Here is a 21,750-nt window from a genome sequence, read left to right as displayed (position 1 = left end):
ATGGTTCTGTAGACTAACTTCTTGATGCTTAGGTGATTGTGAAGAAATAGCACAGGAAAATTTTTATCTATTATCAGCATTTATTTCTGTTTTTTACAGTAACATCAGCTATAGCAAATTTGCTTGAAGCTTGAAAAGTAGTGGAGGTTTGGTAAATGGTCAGCTGACACTTCTTTTCCAGGAGAGAACTTCAGACCTTATGTTTTCTATCCTTGCATGCAAATTTGTAAGTGCTCTTCTAAAGAATAGAGTTACTAGAAGTGAAAAAGCAAAAGGGCCGGGGGGAGAGGTCCGGGGGAAGTGGCTTTTGTGGTAGGCCATACCTTAAAAAATATGATTTGACAACATCAAAAGAGTTTTAGCTGATGAAGGCTGCTTTGGTTTCTAAAAGAGTCTGACAAAAGCATCTTCATTGAAAGATTTAAAAGAAAGCAGCTATAAGATTAGAGGGAAGAAACACACATGAATATACAACTAGTTAAAGACAGGAAACAATGTTAAGGAATGAATACTTAATTTCCATGCTGAATAGAGAGCTACAGTTAAGTTCTCTGGGGATCTGTGTTGTACTCTGTGTTGTGTAAGTCTTATAGGCAGACAATAAATGCTGAATGATAAGGGCATTGCAAAGGATCTGAGTGACTGGCCAATGAACTGCCAGATAAAATTAAACAAAGACAAATGTAGTGATGCACATAGAAGAAAACAGTACTAAATTTATATATACAGTGATTGATTCTAAGCTAGCTATACAAAAGTTGTAGCAGGGAGCGCTATGAAAATCTCAGCTTAATGCTCAATAACATTGAAATAAAGTATATCAAACAGAATTTATAGGAAAGGAAGAGAATAAAGAAAAAATCTTCACTATGCCACAGTACCAGCTCATTTTACATTTGAATAGACTGCAGTTCAGATTTATTTGTTTCAGCAAGGGTGCAGCCAGATTGGAACCAGAAGGGAGAGGTGTAAGGAAGTGGTTGGAGATGCTTCTCCAGGTATCACAATGACTGTGGGACTTGCTTTCAGAGGGCACTTCTCATGTCAAAGGTACATATGGGCTGAAGAAGAACCTACTGGAAGAAATCATTTAGAGAAGGCTATGGTTGCAATCAGTGATTCCATATGTAGAAACACAAGGAAGTCTGCTAAAAGTTTACTCAGAAACAATGTGTGTTTATTGTGTGTTCAACTGATCATGCAGTATGTGTCTGATGAATTGGTCCCAACTGCCACAATATTTATCTCCTTCTAAATGTGTTTTGTTTTGTTTTTAAGAATATGGTTACTAACCTGGCAGAGACTAGAAACACACATTCCTACCACCAGCTCAAGTGAATTTTATTTCAAGAAATCACATACCTTCCTCAAGGTATGAAAGAAAGAAAACTGTAGTCTGTAACTGGAAGTATGACCGCAAAGTAAATTCAGTGAGATTCTGACAATCAGTGATTCAAATGTACACGTTGGTGGTGACAAACTAGGACCTTGAGGAGAAATGTGAGAAGATCTTTTATGTACAGCACTTGGAAATGACCACTTTGTTGAGAAACCTGTCAAATTAGTTTTATGCAGAACTGCTCTTTCTTACTATGCGTGTTATAAAGCCATGAATTATTTTGTTTATTTTACCTCCACAGCTACTGTTTGACAAATCGTAAGTACCGTGGTAAGGCAGAGAACTATTTGTATGTATGCTTAGAATATCCTTTAGATTTGGAGAGTGAGTTATTGATCTCTAAAGAAAAAAAAAAAAAAGAAAAAAGAACAATTTTCACAATTTTGTGAGGACTATGAGCTCATCTTTAAAACTTTAGCCTTAGGGTAAGAACTAGGAGAAAATTAAAGCAGTTTCTGAAATACTTGACTAGCTATCTCCTAGAAAATGACCCAATCTTCATGATTATTGGAAAAGACAAACTTCCTAATGGCCAGCATCAGCTGGAGCTGGTTCAGGCTATTTTTTGGCCATTGCCACTGCTAAAATTTCCTTTTTTGAAGAGAGATGTGAGTGGTCATTCATCAGGATCCTCAGTGAAGGAGATGCACTAAACAGAAAGAATAGTGTAATTAAAAATATTTCTAGAATGTAATTCTGCTGACTGTGACGTGAATAGTTATATGTTTTTATTCGTCTTATTAAGGCTTAAACTCCCCTTTACTTTTTCTATGCAGACTATTATTTACAGAGAATAGAAAGACTTTTTAAACCCCCAACTGCTTTTTTGGGTTTGTAGGCTACTTTGCACACTAAGAAGTGCTGCAAAACGATCTGTGAAATCCGGCTGTGTGTCAGGCAGAGCAGTCATTCTTTCTAGAAATGTCCTCCATAAACAGCAAAAAAGGAAATTGCATCATGCATTAAAAAAATCTGTACGCTAAGATGCCCATTTCCCTACACCCCCAAATCTGTGCTTAAAATAGCAGTAACAACCTTGGCGCAGGGCATTTCCCAGCGATTAACAACTGGCCAGGGTTAATGGCCCTCAGCAGTGCCTCGGGCCATCAACTCCTCCCAGCCAGCCATTACTCCCTAGGAAATGCCCTTTGCAGGGTAGTTATTGTTTTAAAATTAGGATGTAGAAGTTGCCACTGGGTGGGGAGAAAATGACCTTCTGGCAATGTTTTTTTTAAATTAAAAAAAAAAAGGGGGGGGGGGGGGGAGGAGGGGGGCTGGAAGGGCAAAAATGTTTGGTTTACAATCGTCAGCAATCAGTGTTCGATCAAAATTAAATTCTTAACTTTTCAAAAATGCCAACATTCTACTAGCCTTATTAAGCCTTATTAGCTGTGCAAGTCAATTACCTCTTCCCACCCCTAGTACTTTTCCCTGTTTTCCATTTCAAGTTTTTCAGAGACAATTGGGTTACATTACAAAATTTGATCTTTTAAAATGCACATTAGCTACGGCATTCATTTTGTACTGGCTATGATATGATTTTAGTCTTTTATGAGGCTCTGAGTTTATATGATTTTCATATTTCTGCTTTTTTCTCTTTTGCATGCTGCATACTACAATAATACTAATAAAACAAATTTATCCTTGGTAAAAGTAGTAAGTATATGCTCTTCCTGTAGCCCATATTCTGCACTTAATTTCTATGATGTGGTTTGCATTTTAGGCATTCTGCTAGAGCTCTAATGAAGAAAAATATGAAGGCTAGGTCTATATTTAAAAGTCTTGCTCACATACTTATGTAGGCTAGGAACACTAAAAATAAAATCACATCTAACTACTGTCCTAACAGAACCCTAGTGTAGATGCAGTTATACCATCAAAGAGTTTATTTTTGTTCAGGATCAAGTAAAGTGTTTGTTTCACCAATATGAACTGCGCTACAGAAGGAGAGCTAGCTCTACACAGACATGTTCTAGCATAGACCAGAAAGGCAAAGGCACTACTGCAGCTGGAGCCAGCTCTTCCAGTGACTGACAGCTGCTGCAAGTTATCCTCAGCTCCCGGTGCTTTCTAGCAAGGGGGGATTATGAAAAGATCTCAGATTCCTTTCAAAATGTGGGAATAAGAGGTTCCAAGATATAAATATATTATTATCCTCTGAGAAAGATGTAGATAAGCAGAATTTTTATAGGGCTCTGAATTGATCTTAGTCTATATCCTGAACACCGTTAATATCCTCTTAACTTTTTTTGTACAACAAGTTTAAGAACTGTGATCATAAACTTCTGGACAACTGTATTCATGAAACTTCTTGTAGGTGTCACATTCCCATATTCTAGTTATTAATTTGCTCTGCTTTTATATTTAAGTTCTTTTTTAAAATTCTGGTTGAAAGTAATGAATTGTACTTGCTGTTAAGATTAGGTAGCAAATAGTAAACAAGTAAGATTGGGTGGCCAGTCCAAAAAAGCTCTTTCCTTCTCATGGTATTAGTCTGGTAGTTTATGGAATCTGAAAGAGCTCTGAAATAGTCAGTTGCTGCATGTGCTCTGATTTAGGTAACTCCTAAATCAATAGAAATGTTTTTGTGTGTATAAGCCTTGGATGCATATCTAGCAGAGATGGAACAGTCATTTAATTGCAAAGGAAAATGCAACTGTAAGTACTTATTTTCTAAACTTATAAAAACAACTGAAACCAAGGTTTTCTTCAAGTACACCAAAGTACATCCTTTCTTATGAGTCACTGAAGTTTGATATGAACTATAAGAAACAGTATGTTTCTATCCTGTTCCCTGCTGCTGGACCTGTCAGTCTCAGTTTTTCACTTGCCTATTTTTACATATATATTTTTTAAGCTGAATGTTTCTAACCTATTCCAATTTTTTTATTTTATTTAATTCTCTTTATATCTAACATTTTTGTAGTTACATGTATTATTTCAGCCTATGCAGAAGTTTGGAGTTAGGATTTGAAAGAAGTCATAGCCCTAAATTTCAAGGTTGTATTTCTAAAACTCATAGCAATTCTCTTGTGCCAAAGCCTGATGCTTCCTATTGCTGGTAAGGCACCACGGGAATACAGCTGCTGATATAGGTGTATTGTTAAATAAGCCTAGGGTTCCTATTAATGTGAGCCTGATGAGAATTGGTTGTCTTCCTCCAGTTCATGGGAGCTACTTTTGTTCATTCAGAGAGGTTGAAATCATAAGAGGAGTGAATGAAGCATTGGTATTTTGTGCCTGGTATTTCACTTTACTGCAATGTGAGGTTTGTGCATTGTATGAGGGAGGTGAATGGTACACTGTAGTTGTGAAAGTGGCTTTTCTGCTAGGCTGTAGGACTGATCTGTGTCTCTGAAACAACTGATTCTTATTAAAATGCAGAGCTGCATTGGTTCAGATTGTGGCAGAAGAAATAGAAGTGAGGAATGGTCTCTTTAGTACACAGTAAAGAGGGAGAACAAAATCCAGAAGTAGGTAACAATGAAGAAAAATAAACTGGTCCTGCAAGATCACAGAGTGAAACAGTACAGGTGGCAATGAAGTAGACCTCAAAAGGGAGAAGAGATGATAGGCTGAAGTTTATGTGAGAGATGAGAGAGCAAAATATAGAGTTAAAAGATGTGTTTAAACAAATACAAGAATGCAGCAGGTTCCTCTGACAGGGAAATTTTCAGCAGACAATGTCAGTATTGCTTAAGATAGTTGGCTCTCCACTTAATGCAAATGTTGGAGATGATTCTGAAGAGAATCAAGCAAGAGCACCACATGTATTTGTACAGGGAGTGTTCATAGGATTATCTAAAAACTCAGATTGGCAGGGGCCTGAGGAAGTGAGGTGAGGTAGTCTGGCTTTCTGCTCAAAGCAGAATGATTATGCAATCAAAACATTCAGAGAAAGCAATACTGATTCAGGGAAGATGTCCAAAGAAGTGCAAATTTAAGTGATCTTCAACAGAATTATTCTAGCCTCTGGAGAAGAAAGGCAAAGTATCACAAGAAAATGAAGCATCTCTAAAAGATGATAGAACAGTTGTTGTGCAGTTAAGTGCATTGCATTACTCTGCTGTGCTGCTCAGTGGGAAAGTAACCCAGTAGGACTTCTCGTAAATGATTCTCAGTGAACTTCTGGTGGAAATGCATCCCACAGGGCCCACTGTGGTCATTGAAAACATCCCTCATTTCCAACCTTGTGAACACTTGCAGGCTGTCTCCCTTCATGAGGTGAACTTGTCCCATTGAGCAGGCAGATCTTGGGGAGTGAGAAAGTTCTTTGTGAAGTCAGATACCTAATCAGAAAGGAGAAAAAAGCTAAGAGATCAATAGGTCTCCCACACACAGCTGGCATGCAAGGCCTTCAGATAACTGGTTGAAAAGGGGACAAAACCTACAGCCTGTTCCTGTGCATCTTTCTGGTGACCATACTCTCATCTATCAGAATAGCATAGCTTAAGAGCTAGTTGAGCAAAATCAGTGCTTTTGAGAGTATTGCTACTATGGTAATAGAGCAGAGAGAGTGGGGGAGCTTAGGAGGATGAAACTAGGCTGACAAAATCACTTACTGCTCCCAAGCATTTCTTCGGCACTAGCAGTGTCACGTGGTGAAGTGGATCACAGAGCTGTAGAGTGTAAAGGAGGGGTTGTTTTCTTCCTCCTCTGAGCTACATTTTCCTCTTCTACCTGCACAGATTCTGCTAGCTTTCCTGAGCTTTCAAATCCAAGGAAGTGAATTAAAGGAAGCCCTGGGGGTGATGGAACAAGGGAATAGAGAGGATGGACTTCTTGGGGATGGAAAGAGACAGATATGTCCTGGGGAATTGCTGGCTGACTTAATGCAGGAGTCAGGGAACTCTAACAAAGTTATTCAGTGTACATGTTGTCTCTTTTTATTTTCAACTGAATTTGTTTTCTAATAAATTAAGCAGCTTTATTGGTAAGTAATAGGGGAAATTTATGAAATCTGCATGTCTCTGGAAAGAATCAGAGATTGGAGGAACTGGAGGAGGGATCTTGGGGTACCTTTCACCCAATGGTCACTCATTCCCTCCATGGGAGCAGCCTACAGTTCTCAAACATATTCATCTCCAGTTGGTTTCCCCTTTCAGAGCGCACCCTGCAGAGGGTTGCCCATGCTTGAGTACCCTGAGGTACTCAAAGAGCTGTTATAGAAAGGACTGTGAATATATCTCAGCAGAGAGTCTGATGAGAAAAAACTGTCTATAGATGTAGGAAAAAAATCAACAAATTTGTGTTGCCTCTTATGAATGTTGTTTCCTTATGGTTTTTTTTTTTGTTTTTTTTTTGTTTTTTTGTTTTTTTTTTGTTTTTTTGTTTTTTGTTTTTTTTCCCAGGAAAAAATAGTATGTCAGCACCCTGGTGTAAAGCTTTTGCTACAGGTCATAGCATGCATCTGAAATATTATAGAATTAGATATACATTTCTTCCGTTAGCTTCTCCAATATTATATTGGCCTCCTCTGGTTTCTCTTTTTATTAAGACAGTGCAGAAAGTACAGAAATACAGCAGGGATATGGCAGACACACAAGGGTTTTCAGGTATTCTTTGCTAGGAATGTGGCTGAAAATGAGTATCTGTCTTCTCTTGGATTCTGCCTTTGTTAACTTGAATACCTTCCTTTCAGTAATGCTATTTTCTACTCACTCATATTCAATTTCACACTTTGCTGAAGAGACAAAAAGTTGGACATTGTTTTCCTGGTCCAAAATGAAATCCTAACAGTTCTGCTGAACTTTCTGCAAAGTTTTCAGCTGCATGGATTATTTTCAATGGAATTTGAAGGGTTTACATGGGGCACTGAAATTTTCGACAGCCCATCATGAAATGGATGTAATTTTTTTAATCCCATAAAATATATGAGCTGCTTTCTACAAGGGCTACATTTTCTTTCATTAGGTATCTGTCTGGAGAATTTACATTTCAGGGTCTCTTTTCCTGTCCTCAAGAGTTACCATGTCTTAATCAGGAGTACCTTTAAACATGAGAGGTACAGGTACATTAGATCTTTTTTTGTTCTGCCCATTCAATATGCTTTTAGTTGTATTCTAAGTTGGTAAGCTTCTCCTGAAATGGTCTAATAAAAACTTAGCTTTTCATTTAGCAGCCATTTCTGTGGGGGTTACCTCTGTCTACATGTTTATGTGTACTAGTAGGGCCAAAGGCTGGGTAGCTCAACTCCTGCCCCAGTTCTGCCTGATGTAGAGCCAGGTTTCAGGTGGCAGAGCAGTTACAAACCTAAGCTGTTCCCTTTTTATTACTACAGGTGCTGCCAATCCTAGAGGGCGATCTGTTCAGCTTTGTACCTGTGTAACCTGCTATAGGGAACCTGCTTTAGCAGAGTGGTTGGACTCAAATATCTCTATGCCCCTTCCAACTCCTACAATTCTGTTGCTTTCCAAAGAAGGTGGCTTCTTAAAATTTGTCTGAGGACATTAGCTCCTACCTCACTGACATCCACCAAAGGGATAAATATGTGAGATCTCATTGGCTGCATAGAAGTAGAGTCATCGCAAGAAAATAATGTGCACCTCCACTTAACCTGAGAAGAGAATCTTTGTTGTTTTTTCTTCATACTGTCATTGCCTTTGTTGTGGTGTGAGGGTATGAAAAACACAGTAGAGAGCTCAATATAAAGTCATATGTTAAATATAGGACTTTAATCAAGAGGTTTGCTACAAAAATCTAGGTAATAAAAGTGCTAGTATCCCCTACTTGTCCTATTTTTATTTACTAAAATTATCTTAAATGTATTTTAATTGTAAGTTAAGGAGTGAAACAATGGATGGTTAGCAATTGTTAAATGATTTACTCTTTACTCACTGAAAAGAGAGAAGGGAGAGAGAATTATGGGTCAGCAATGTCAAGACATTCCGCATTACTTGTCTTTATCAACATGCAGAATCTTTTTATTAAGGCAGCATAGAAAGAATAGACTTATGGACTAAAGGTACAATGTTTAATATGTCCACATCCATCTAGATTGACAGTTTCTACAGACATGAATTTCCCAGGAGAGACAGTGTTACTGGTGTCAGTGGATGGCATCATTTACTTCAATGTTCCATTATTAAATTGATAACAAGATAATTCCTCTGCTTCTCAGAGACATGACAGGGTTTACAATTGTTAACTTTCTTATTGAATGGGATTTGATGTTCTAGGTAGTTATTAATAAGAAGCATATTTTTATTTCAGTTCTACAACAAATCAAAAATTACAAGAAAGTGTAAATAACCTAGTTAGGAACCTAGTTGGGTCTACAAAGCATCAGAATCAAGCTGGTTTAAAGAGGGCCAATTTAACAATAAGTCTTTGTGCTCCTACTGTTTTTCACTGCTGCGTGTTTAAGCATGTTAGTGCAATACAGAGTATTTACTGCAGTAATCCTCTGTCTTATGAGGTATGTATCAGAAACGTTCTGTACATTGTATCTCTGGTTGGATGAGCTCATGAATGATTGTTTCATCAGCCAGTGGCCATTTGGAAAAGCAGAGGACTGCTGCAAATGGCAGCAGAGGAATTAAGCTTCTAAAAATCTCTGCTGGAAAATGTGGCATAGCTGCAACTTTTCCTGATGCTGAGCTTGTGTGAGAGTCAGGGCAATTAAGCTGTTGAAAGGTCTGGAGCACAAGAATTTTGAGGAGTGGTTGGGGGAAGTGGGATTGTTTAGCTGGGAGAAGAGGGGGCTCAAGAGAGACCTTATAGCTCTCTACATCTATGTTAAAAGCCGTTGTGTCAAGGTGGGGGTTGGCCTCTTTTCCTGGGTAACTAGTGATAAGACAAGAGATATGACCCTAAGTTGCACCAGTGGAGATTCAGGTTGGATATTAGAAGAAATTTTTCTTGGAAAGAGTGATGAGTTATTGGAGTGGGCTGTCCAGGGAGGTGATGGTCATCATCCCTGGGGAGTTTTAAGAAGAGGGTAGATCTGGCACTGAGTGACATGGTTTAGAGCAATCACAGACATGGGCTGATGTTTGGGCTTTCCAACCTTAATAATTTTATAGTTCTACAGAGACAGACTAGCAGTATGAGTCTCAGTGAGGTGGGAAATCTTACCAACACCTAAAGTGCTGGGGGATAGAGCGGAGTTTGGCTTAGGTTTCATTTGCTCATTTTAGTTCTCTATGAAGCATGTACATCTTCAGTTAAATATTTGCAGGGTTGTTTATTGTGTCATTGAAACAGCTGAGGATTGCTCAGTCAACTTTTTTTTTGCTAACTTATGACCAAGGCTCTGGCATGTACCTATACATGTGCTGAACCTTCAGGAAAGGCTGCAAACATGCCAGCTTCTTTCTGTGCATGGGTGAGGGAGGATGTGGGCTGGAGATGAGGGCACATACCCTCATTCAAACAGAGGGGATATTAATGTTTTGACATAGTAGTTCAACTACCGAGAACAACTCCTGTCCTACTTGGTTGGTGTAGCTGTGGGTATCCTTTCCTGTGGTGAGTGATGAATTAAATATGTTATTTTTGCTATTGTTTTAGACAGATGGTATGTTCAGTGCTTCTTCCTAGTAAATACTTCCTCCTGGGGAATTCTGGTTAAGAACACTCAGGTTTGTTCAGACAGAACAGGTCATGTGGCAAGGCTGTTCTGTGGTGTGTAGGAATAAGAAAAATGTCTTGAAAGGAAGATCCCTATCTTTACATCTGACCAAATCACAAATAGCTTCTGAAGTTTAGATCAATCAAGAATAATTCTGTGGGTATTTGAAATCTGAGTCTTCTTGTAGCCTCCAGTCTGAGCACTTATCCTGCTTCACATCTCTCTCTCCCAAACAGGTAGCTGTCACAAAACTAATCCTACTGCCTTCTTGAAAACTCCTGTTGATTTTACAGCTTTCAGGGGAACAATCTCCTAATAAAAGTGCTCAGAATCTGTTTCTGCAAGGACTGTGCACATCAAAAACAAAATCCTGGGGATTTTGCAAGTGTTTGAGCAATAGGAATGAGGCACCGATTGAAGCCAGCAGCAGTGTATAAATGGATCACATGCAGACACTTGATGCTCATGCCTGGTGTATCAGTGAGAAGCAGAATTGCTGAGGGTGTCTGAGCTCCCTTAAGCATAGGTAGATTATGCACAGGCCTGCAAGAATGATTAAGGAACAGCTGTGGGCCTTTAGGAACAGCTAAGAGCCTATGGCACGCAGGTGTGAGGATAGAGGATCATGTTTTCTTAAATTTGCAGGAGTTGCCAGAGTTCTCACTTAAATCCAACCCCCTGAGAGTTTTTCAGACTCTGAGTGTCCTGAAACTCCCTTATTCCCTGCAGAGCAGTACAGGACAAATGGTAATTGTCTGCCTAGAGTTCTGCCGTTTTCTGGCTTTAAATAGATGTCCTCAAGATCAGCTGATCAAAAGTGAGCCCAGTTATTTTTTCTCTCTTGCCTTTTGTTTTTGAAACATCTTGCAGTGAATTCAGTGTGTTATCAAAGAAAGATGGTTTGAAAATATATGTAATGGTGAATCTCATCTTTTTATTATTATTATTTTTTAATAGTGTTATATTAATGTGAGACATCCGTATAGAGATAATGGAAAAGAAAAACATTCACAGGGGAAATAGATTCTAGTTTAAGCTTTCAGGGGATTATTATAAACAGGGAGAAAAATGTTTTAAATACTGTGGAAAGTATTTTGTCGGTGTCCTTTTAAGTAGAATAGCTGCTAATGTATGAATTACAGGATTGTGTGAAATGTAGCTTTTTACTACATGCTTTAGCTATAGTACATCTATAGTACATTCATCTCATAATCATTTCTAAGTGGTACATTATATCCCCTTTCCATCTTCCCTCTCTCCACCAAAACTTTTCTTTTTTAGATCTTAACTCATTAATAAATTCCTTTCCAGAGGATAAGGTCAGATGTTACAAGCTTCTATCTGCCCCTTTACAGACATTAGGAGACACTGTCCATCACTTGTATGATGATGACCACCTCTCAGTGATTGGGTGGGCACTGGGTAGTGTGGCAGTGTCTCTGCACTGTTGCTCCATAGCTGTTCAGGTGCAGAGCACAAGCAATATAAGCTTCAGATCTGGAGTAAGGAATGGGCCAGGGATCCCACTGTGCTTCAACAGTGCACAGTTTCACAGCAGCCCTCATTCAAGCAATGACAAATCTGCAATTTAGTGATTTCATTTACCTTTCACTACACTTTAGTGGCAGATCTGTAAGATCTGTCAGATTCCCCTATTGTAAGGCAAAAAAGCGTTGTTCCACCTTGCAGTACTGGTTCAAACAACTGCACGTAAGCTCAGGTCAGTGTTGCCACTGCAGATCTGGCATAGGAAGAGAAGGCTGCACTGCCCGGGGTCCTCCTGCACAGGGCCATGCACTGGTGGGCTGTGGTACATGGCTGTCAGGCTAGGATGCCTTTTGAAAAGCTCTTCTAAAAATCAACTGAAATGTGATACTTTTTCTCTTTATTACATTCAAATAAGGCCTCTGATTTTTATCACTTCCTATTGTTACTTGTCTTGTCCTCCTTTTTGTAAATAATAAGAGATAATATCCTGTTTTTACCTTCGTAAGTGCCTAAGATTTATGAGTAGGTCTGACCTCAGGCATCACAGGTAGTGCCCCCTAGATGTCCACATACAATTTGCTGGTTTTAGGTTTTGTTTGTTTGTTTTTTTTCTGGTGAAAAGGCTGTAGAGGCATTTGGGGGAAGAACAGCCACTTGAGGATGGACAGCTTATTAACGTGGAGTGCTCCACCTAGGAACTGAGTTTAATTTCAAGATATGAGAACACCAGGGGAAAAATAAATAAATAAAAAAGAGAGAGAATAAAATTCTTACCATATTTAAATTTCCATTATTCCCTCCGAGATCATAGTTTTCATGTGAACATACACAGTAGAAATGTAATGTTTGCTTTCATTTATTTTTGTTGTAAACCACTGCTTCTGTCAAAAGTATGTACTTAAATCTTAAGCGTGAATGCTATAAACTAATCAATATTAATTAGGCATGTCTTAATTAACGGCTCTTTGAAACAACACAGATCTTGTTCCTCCTCTTTTGTACACTCCCAGCAGAATTTTCAAATTTCATTAATAACACTTGACATAACCCAACTCAGCTACTTGTGAACACAGTCAGTCGCCCTTGTCTTACAGCTTTCCCTGCTGAAAAATTTGGTTTATACTAAAGCTCCATGTTGTAAATTTCTGACATACTTAGGATTATGTCTGCAATCTGTGAAGATCCTTATCATGTTGTCAGTGTCTGAGTTGTTGCTTTTTGGGTTGTCTTTTTTTTTTTTTTCTTTATTTAGTGCATAAGAAGTGTGAATTTGACAAGATATAGTTTCTAGCTAGCTTCCAGGTAGGGCATATTTTAACTCTAAAATTCTCATACATCCTTTCATAAACTGATTTTTCACAATGAAATGATTTGTGCTTTTAAAACTATTAGAATCTTTTAAAAGGAAATTTGTGTTTATTTTCTGAGTATTCGAATTGTCTCAGATATTCAATATGGAGTTATATAGAGCAAATTCTGTTTCATAAACTCTACTTACAGAGCTATTCTTAATAGATAAAAATATTGTACGTAAGAGATGATGTTTTCTTCTGTCAAGGGGAGTACAAAAGCATAGTAATGATTGTATGTATTTAATGAAAAAATTGGTCCTATATTTTTGTGAAAAGTGCCAACAAATGGGCACCTAAAGGTTAGGCAGACACTTCAGCAGAATCTTTTCTTGTCAGAAGACTCCCATTTTGAATACATTGGCCAGAATATTGAGTGGGTTGGGAGGGTCTGCAGGTAGTTAGGGAGGTGTATTGTCATAAGCCACACTTAAATATTTTGCCTTATATGATTTGAGTCAGTAACCTTCAACATTATGGAGAAGTAGAAGTGTTTTACTGACTGAAAGTGAAAGAATAAGCTCATCTCTTATATGAATGCATCTAGTAAAAGCTGTTTGGTAAGCAAAAATCTAACTGATGTGCAGATCTTTCATGCACTGGAATGAGTGTGGCCAGTTTTTTTTTCTTTTCTCATTTCTGGAAGTTTCTTTGAACTCAGAGCAATCTGACAAAAACCTTTAACCTCAGCAAAGGTATTAGTGTAAAGCGTGGTTAAAAACAGCAACTGGACCTGGAAGGTGCAGTGTGCACTGGGGTGGAAGGGCAACACACAGGAATTGTCCTTGGGGAACTGAAACCATGAAACCTGGGAACCCTTTTGTTTAGAGCTCAAAGTTCCCTGCCATTCTCTTGGCCCTCCCAGCTTTTCCCTACTCCCTCAAGGTCTCATCCCAATTTCCTGTACGCCAAATAGTCCCAGATGCTTGTTACAGTGCTCAGCTTGCATAGCATGGGATTTCAGGGCTGATTTTGGTGTGTCCAGCTTTCCTGAATTCAGCTGGAAGATTGGGTCACACGCTGTCACTTCAGACAGTAAACTCTCAACACTTACATCTTACTCATTTCTAAAAAGCTCTAACTACCACTTGTCTTGTATAAAAAGTAAATAGCTTAATTGCTCTGACCTCAGAAATGAGTAGGCTTGGCCCTTTTTCTCTAGGAGCGCCTTTGTTCAATTTGTCAGGTTCTGTGTGCTCAAGAGAATGAAACTTCCTGTGCATTTTCGAATAATCAATTAAGTATAGAACTCTATTTCATTGTATTGGCTAGTTTATTCAGCTAACAGTTTCCACAAGTAGGTAGCTAATGTTCAGAATCTCTCTGAAGTGTGGCATTAAAAAATCTGGTAACACTGCTGACAATTATTGCCTTTATATTCTTTCCAGATCCTGATTGCCAGCATCATGTGCAGCTATAGCAAGGACGACTGGACTGAACTTTCAAAAATGGCTGAGGTAATGGTTTCCTAAATGTGTTACTTCATCTATTTTATTTTATTTTATTTTTTTAATTCTCCTTAAAAATAAGAACTGCAACATGGAATTTGTGAAAGAAACAGATTCAAAGTGAAAAATGAGAATTTAAAGCACTTCCATTATAATTTGTTTATTCCGTGTTTTCATTAAAATGATGAAAATGTAAATTTAAAGTAAATCTATTCCATAAAAATGCTCCCTTGGATTTTTAAGCTGTACCTGGAAAGCCTTTAGTCTTTGAATCTATATACGTTTTATTTGCATTTTAAGCAAACTGTATATTATGACGGATGCCATGATAAAATTTAATTCTACCTTTGAGAGCCTAACTTGATCTTACCTTGCCTACAGGCACACTAGTTTGACAGCACCAAAAGAAATTTTGAATATAGAACTCTTGAATATTTAAAGTATAAAAGGCTCATTTAATGCTATTCTAGTTTTAATACAGACTTTTCAAAAATGATAGCAGAGAAAGCCAACGTATATAATAGCAGTCTGCATTCTTCTTATAATATAAATCCAATCTTACAGAAACAGACTGTGCACCAGAAATCTTGATTCAGTTTTGAAGGAAAAAACCCTACTTAAAAAACATGTACCTGTGTCCATAGGGAATAGTGTAAGAAATATTTGATTAATACAGTAATACTTTCATTCAGAAAGGTGTCTATATCTGAATGTACCACAGCATTCTTGTTTTTATATGAAACAGATTTTTCCTTATGGGTTAAACTATCTAGTGCAAATAAAAATATGTTTTAAAGTGGAAAAGGAATTAAGATCTAACACACTTGGTAAAGAAAAAATGTGGTGCTTTTTTGTTTGTTTGTTCAAGTTATTGATAGTATTAGCAGAAATCTATATGTTTTGCAAGTATTAGACAAGGCCTGCTCCAAAAGTAATGCCTCCTATGTTATTATGCTGGTCAACTATGGCAGAGGACAGTGTTGGTGGTATGAACCTTCTTGCCAATATTCCATTGCATTTTGTTGACATGTAGCAGATGGCAGCAGAGGGGCAAACTGACAAAATGGCATCTGATGCATATGACCCGAAGGTATGTCACTGAATTCTACCATGTAGAAAAAATGAAACCCGTTGCTATTCTTCAACATATGCTGGATGTTTATGGAGACCAGACAGTGGGTGTGAGCTCAGTGAGTGGTGTATTTCAGCAGTGGTGACAGAGTCATGAAAGACAAGGCACATTCTGAACAGCCATGCACAGCTGGCACACCATGAAATGAACTGCTCATCCACATGAACTTGCGGATTCCAGACAGGGAACTAAATACCAAGCTGAATATCAGCTTCAGTGTGTTGGAAACTATGGTGGCACTAGGTGGGTTCCACCTGTGCTCATGCAGGACCAGAAAGAGCACCATCTATAAGTTTATCAGGGCCTATTGAACTAATGCAAGTCTGAAGGTGTCAGTTTCCTGTATCACATCATTACTAGTGATGAGACATGGTGTCACCACTACAACTGGGAATGTGAATGGGAAATGTGAATTCCCCATTGAAGCAAATGTTCAAGATGCAGCCCTCAGTGGGTAAAGTGATGTGCGCTGTCTTTTGGGATAGGAAGGGAGTGATCCTTCTGGATTTCTGGGAACATGAACAGCCCATCAACTCTGGCTGCTACATCATGACACTGACCAAACTGAAGACTAAAACTTCCGCAGCCAGGCAAGTAAAGAAGACGACCTTTCTTTTGCAACATGATAAAGCCAGGCCCTGTACCAGTTTGAAGATGATGGAGCACATTGCCAGTCTTGACTGGACCATCCTACCACACCCACCAAACAGTAAGGATTTGGTGCTGCCTTCTTCCATCTGTTTGGGCCACTGGACAATGGACTGCATGGGCAACAATTTCCTAGCCACAGTGTTATCATAGCTGCTGTGAAACAACGCTTCACCTCCGCTGTTGCAGGTTTTTATGAGCCTGACATGTAGGCTCTTATTCATCACTGATGAAAATGTACAGATAATGGTGGTAATTATGCTGAAAAACAGCATTTTCTCACTTAGAATTTGCTCTGTCGAACAATGTTACTTGAGCTCTTTCGTAGTTTCCATAGAAATACATAGAAGGCATTACTTTCAGAGAAACCTAGATGTATATAATACTCATTTTGTGCAGATATCTTCATATATGCTTATAAGTGTGGAACATATTATTTATTTTTTAATTTTGTTTCCATGTGGCTGAACATTTGGACATCATTTCTTCTTTATTTAGTGGTTGAAACCCTCATAGATATTTGGAAAGACACTTCACTGTTGTCTGGGTGTTTTAAACCTATAAGGAAAAAAATCACTTTGGGGACTTAGGGAAGTGAAATTAAACATTATAATTAAGTGCCTTGGTGATCTTCAAGACTAGGCCATATTATACCTGTATTTACCTAATTGACCGTGAAATCTTTTGTGGGATCTGTGCTTAATACTTCTAAGCTGACTGAGATGAATGGCTGTATTGTGCCACTTGCTCCTCTGCCCTCCAGTTTTAAGAAAAATATTTTCATCTGTTTGTGTTTTTGCTGCCCCTTTTAGGAAAAAAGAGAATTATTCAAGTGCATGCCATAACATGCACCATATATAGCATACCTTTCTGTTGCAAGGCTGCCATTTGCCCCCACTCCATAGAAAGCACCACACTTACTCAGGCACTGCACGGTTTCTAAATGGCAGCATGTTTTATTGCATGCCTTGTGGAGGAGGTGATGCTGAGGTTGTCCCAGAGGGAGCCTCCAAGCCTCAGCAGCATCTTGGGGATGATGACCTGCTCACACAGTTGTCCTGTCACCATGCTGCTATTGGGTCTGTGGGGTGGCCAGGCCTGCTGGGCAGCCAGGCAGAGAAGGACACCAGGTGTGTGGTGGCTGCTTCTGCGACCTCTCATGCTGGGCAGTCTTAGACTACAGCCATGCGGCAGGCAGAAGGCACCCCAGTTTAATAAGCAACAAAATGCAGATGCAAAGCAAAATGCCAGCTACAGGCATTCAGAATACAAGCAGAGAGCTCCTCAGCTTAGGCCCATGCAATTCAGCAAAGTATATTTGTGTGCTACCAGTGTACAGCACAGCTTTTTTTCCCCTTTATTTTAGGTAATAGAGGCTGGTAAGAGAAATCAGCACATATGCAGACTTTCTACAATAATCTTGCTTAACTTCAGAAACAAAAATGTTTAATAACAAAACGTATGGCACAGTGCAGTCATCTGCATGAAATCTAGAGGAAAAATGCATTAAAGCAGAAAGGAGGAATTTATTCCTCGACCCCAGCTCTTCAGAGCACAGCCATTCCCTGTGTCACTGACTCCTGAAGCTTGCCCTTACTGCTGCAATAAGGCACTGTGAGTATATTTCATGTTTAGCATTATGCAGAACAAACTCTTTATCATAAGAGTTTGATATCATTTATCATTTATCATAAATTTACATTTATTATTGTCACTTCAGTTTCCTTTGTATTTTTGGAAAGCAACGTGAATGTCTGAAAATTTTCTCTGTAATGACCAGCATATTTCTTTTTTAGTCTATCACAACAACAGCTTTCTCCCTCTCCCTTTTTTAATCTCAAGGAGAATAATCAAACATATGAAGAAATCTATTTAACATTAGAAGTAAATGCCACAGGAAAGAGTAAATTACTTGAAGTTAATTTTGTTTGTTTGTTTGTTTTCGTTTTGCATGATGCATAGGCTGCTGGTGCGGATGCACTGGAGTTAAATCTATCATGTCCTCATGGCATGGGGGAGAGAGGCATGGGCCTGGCCTGTGGGCAGGTAGGTTGCAACAGCAATCTCTTTTGTGTCTCTTCAGCAGTTCTACAACAACATATTACGAGTTACAATTCAGGGGGAAGCCGCTAGCAACAGATTACTAGCTTGAGATTTTTAGGTTAAATGTGTTTAAATATTTGGCGCTGAAAGAAAAAAAGATTAAGCTGAGAATATAAAAGATGCTTAGTTTTGCTCAGCACGAAAATGCATTATGTGTTTGGCAGGGAACAATATGAAAACAAATAATTTCCAGAGAGCACCTGGGCAGAATTTGTTTGTTTCATTGCAGAGCTCTGTAGATATCTTTGAGATCACAACCTGGTGCAAACTACCTATATCAATAATGATTTTGAAGGACATGAGATATACAGACATTTCATTTTATACTGTTTTGCTTTTGAACCTAACCATATCCTTGAATCACAGAGCGTACATTCTGGTAGTGCCATCTACAGTTAACTTTGTCTCTTTTATTAGCCTGAATTGTGTAACCTATAGATTTGATAAATGTATACAGTTTAGGTGGGGATTATCCATATCACATGTCTCTGTCATGCAGAAACATGATATACTGTTTTTCAATACATCCTATGATTCCATTTAAGAGCATGCACGTTATTTTGTCTGTGAAAAGAAAACAAACATGCTCAAAAGCCTATTCCTGTATTCCTTTCTTTTCTGGTTTTCAGATGTTTGCATGTTTAGCCCACAGTTTGAAATTTGTTTTTGTTCAGAAACATACTCAGAAGTGAACGTGGAAATTCTCTGAAAAATCTTGGTTCACGTAGGACACCAGGAGAGTTTTGCTCGAGTTTGGTCATTAAATTTTCACAAGTCTGAAGTCTGTTTACCTTTGCATGCACTCCAAAGGATAATAAAGACGAGCATTCGAGCATTTGTTTGGCCTGACTTGAATACCGAGTACTCAAAGTACTCAGTTTCCCATCTTGCTACATTTTGAAATGAGGAAAGAAAGAGAAGGGAAATTCAGATTGGAAATCATGATTGCACGTGCTAAAATAAACATATACTATTCAGTTCATCCTCTTAGGTTGTGCTAATAGACATCTTAATTCATCCTCACTTCCTCAGCTAAACATAAAACTTGAATTGTATGGTTGGATAACTAAACCATTATCTTTGTAAAACTATTAGCAGAAAGACAATAGGAGCTGTAATCATTCCAAAGCAGCAGCATGCGCACTTTAGTTGCTGCTTTATCTTAACAGTGCTGTCAGAAACAGTGCATGGAGCTAATTTATTATTTTTGTGATCAGAATGATGCCAATCTATTCCATGCTATAGATTATTATATTTAATGAAAGTAATATGGATGTTTTTCATAGCCAGTGGTTATTTTCCAAAGTAATGATTAAAACCATGAGAAAAACAAATTACAAAAGCCCTGAAGGACCACACTAGTAAAACAGTAGCAGTTATTAATTTTCTTTTTTTCAAAAGCTTGTTTAACAGCAATCAGCTGTAGTGGTCATTCTTATAAATTTATGAAGCAGTTCCCACCCTTTGCTCTACATTGCGTAACTCAGTAGTTTGGGTTGTCTCAACATGAGATTGCAGTATTCTTCATTAGAAGGCTGAAGTTTGGCCATCCTGAAAATTTATATAGGAGCTGAAATAGGCTCGTTTCAAACATGGGGACTTTTTCATTGGTTTTTTTTTTTTTGTTTGTTTGTTTGTTTGTTTTTTCCTTTTTTTGGCATGAACTATTTCTTGTTTTCACTGGCTGGAATAATATATGCACATGAAGTTGCTTAGATATGTAGTCAGAAGGGAACAGTCTGGCTACATGAGTTTCTCCATATCTTTCAGCTATTGTAAAATCAGACAACCAAATGCAAAATCTGAGCATTCAGGGCTATCATGTGGATTTGTGGCTCTCCTTGGAGGACATCAGATCCATAAAGCAAGAAGATTACATTATATATACATATGTTTGTATAATAATATTTCTTTGCCATACAATATAGATATCTGTTTGAATGTTTAATACATACTATCTCACTTAAATATATTATTGCTGTTTTAGGTGTCTTAACTAAAAATGAGAATTTAGAAAAGAATCTAGGTCTTTAGACAAATAACTGAATAAAAGTGATCCTTAGAGGGCCACATACAGATGTACTTCCTCTAATGTGGTTAAGATAAATTGAAATGTAGTTTATCAAAGCAAAGGATGAGGATAGACCAGATAAAATAATGCTGAATGCTAGGATGAATGGTAGCCCTTGTGGGTCTAACCAGTGTGGAGGTCCTGGAGGATCCCAACATAGATGCAAAAGTGCTAGGAAGCATTTTGGCTCCATGTTTAATTATTTTTGTCCCTTGAGCTAAAGTCAAATAGGTCATATATAGGTAATAGGGCAAGGGGCTCAGATATATTCTGGGGAAAAAAAAAAAAAAAAGAAAGAAAAAAGAAAAAGAAAGATCCCACCAATAAACGTGAGATATCTAGAAATAATTTCAGAGGGATTTAATATTTCTAATGTCTAAAACGTTCTTCTTTCTATTTCCTTTTCTTTCTGTTTTTTGTTGTTGGTTTTTCTTTTTTCTTTTTTTTTCCTTCTTTTTTTCTTTTTTTTTCTTTTTTTTTTTTTTTCCTAGAGGTAAAGGAAAGGTTAATTACACTGTCTACTTCTTCTACTCATTTCAGTTCCTGTGGTGTGCCTGAGGGGAACGTAGAAATCTGGGAATGTTGGATTTGGTTTTTTGTTATCTACTCTCAAACACTTCCACTGTTAATACCCACTGTAAATTTAAAGAAGAAAAAAAAAAAATCAGATATATCCAAATAAGATATAAAAAGAATTGGTGCTAAGGATTGTTGTTCTTTACACTGAATTACAGTTCTCAGGTTTTATTTGATTTTAATTCCAAGTCATTAGTGCAGACACTCTGGCGCCTAAACAGCATCGCTAGCCAGAGGGTAATATTAAGAGGCATCTGTATCACTGCCAATAAGTTACTTAAAGCTGGTTCTGTGTAAAATGTCAATTATATTTGCTAATGCTGATTAATGATTATAAAGTCAAGGTTTGTGTTCTTTCATAACAATCTGCAACTGTATAGGAGTTTGATATCACTAAAAACTGTAACAGTATTTCCATCATTAGCCTGAAAAACACCAAGGCAAGGATTTTCTGTGCATCAAATAATGTTATGTGTTTAATAGTAAACCTGGAGAGCAGATTGTTAAAAAATGGCAGCATAATTTATTACTGAAGTAACTGTAGCAGAAAATAATAAATCAAATGAATATCTTAGAAGGTAGGACTCACATTACAGTGTCTAACTTTTGAGGTGTTGTGTTTGTGCTTTTTGTTTCATTTAAATATTCTTTCAATTTTTTCTTTTACTAATCTTAAGAAGTGGCATTAAACATTCAGGACTGTTACTATGATGCAAAATCTACAAATTTCAATGCTTGACTTTTTGGTTTTGGTCCAAAAGTCAACTGTTCCCTCCAGCTGTTCTGGTAAGAATGAATAAATAGTTGAATTGAGTCGATAACCTGGGTTTTATTTTGCATTCCTGCTAAGTTTTGTGTTGTTCTCCGTTGTACAGATGAAACCCCAGGCTTAGTATTTGCAATGTGCATATACATAGAATCGTCAACAAAACTGACTAGGACAAGTGATACACAAATACTTTGA

The 21,750-nt window shown here is 37.8% G+C and overlaps 1 protein-coding gene across 4 annotated transcripts in view; it reads left to right on the top strand.

Moving 5' to 3' along the window:
* Positions 1 to 21,750, top strand: part of DPYD (dihydropyrimidine dehydrogenase) — a 314,271-nt gene that overhangs the window by 194,837 nt on the left and 97,684 nt on the right. For 2 of the 4 annotated variants that reach the window (XR_011904470.1, XM_072342915.1), the window contains exons 15-16: positions 14,197 to 14,265; positions 17,999 to 18,082. Coding sequence is in view for 3 of the 4 variants with exons in the window: in XM_072342915.1 (XP_072199016.1) it covers positions 14,197 to 14,265; positions 17,999 to 18,082 (153 nt within the window). In the remaining variant the exon portion in view is untranslated. Of the gene's footprint in view, positions 1 to 99; positions 215 to 14,196; positions 14,266 to 17,402; positions 17,628 to 17,998; positions 18,083 to 21,750 lie in introns of those variants that run through there. The other 2 variants (XM_072342916.1, XM_072342917.1) reach the window with 2 other exon arrangements.

Source organism: Excalfactoria chinensis, chromosome 8, assembly GCF_039878825.1.
Source record: "Excalfactoria chinensis isolate bCotChi1 chromosome 8, bCotChi1.hap2, whole genome shotgun sequence".
NCBI classification, from domain to species: domain Eukaryota; kingdom Metazoa; phylum Chordata; class Aves; order Galliformes; family Phasianidae; genus Excalfactoria; species Excalfactoria chinensis.
Note: the sequence above shows the minus strand (reverse complement) of the source record. Positions and strands in the feature narration are given on the sequence as shown.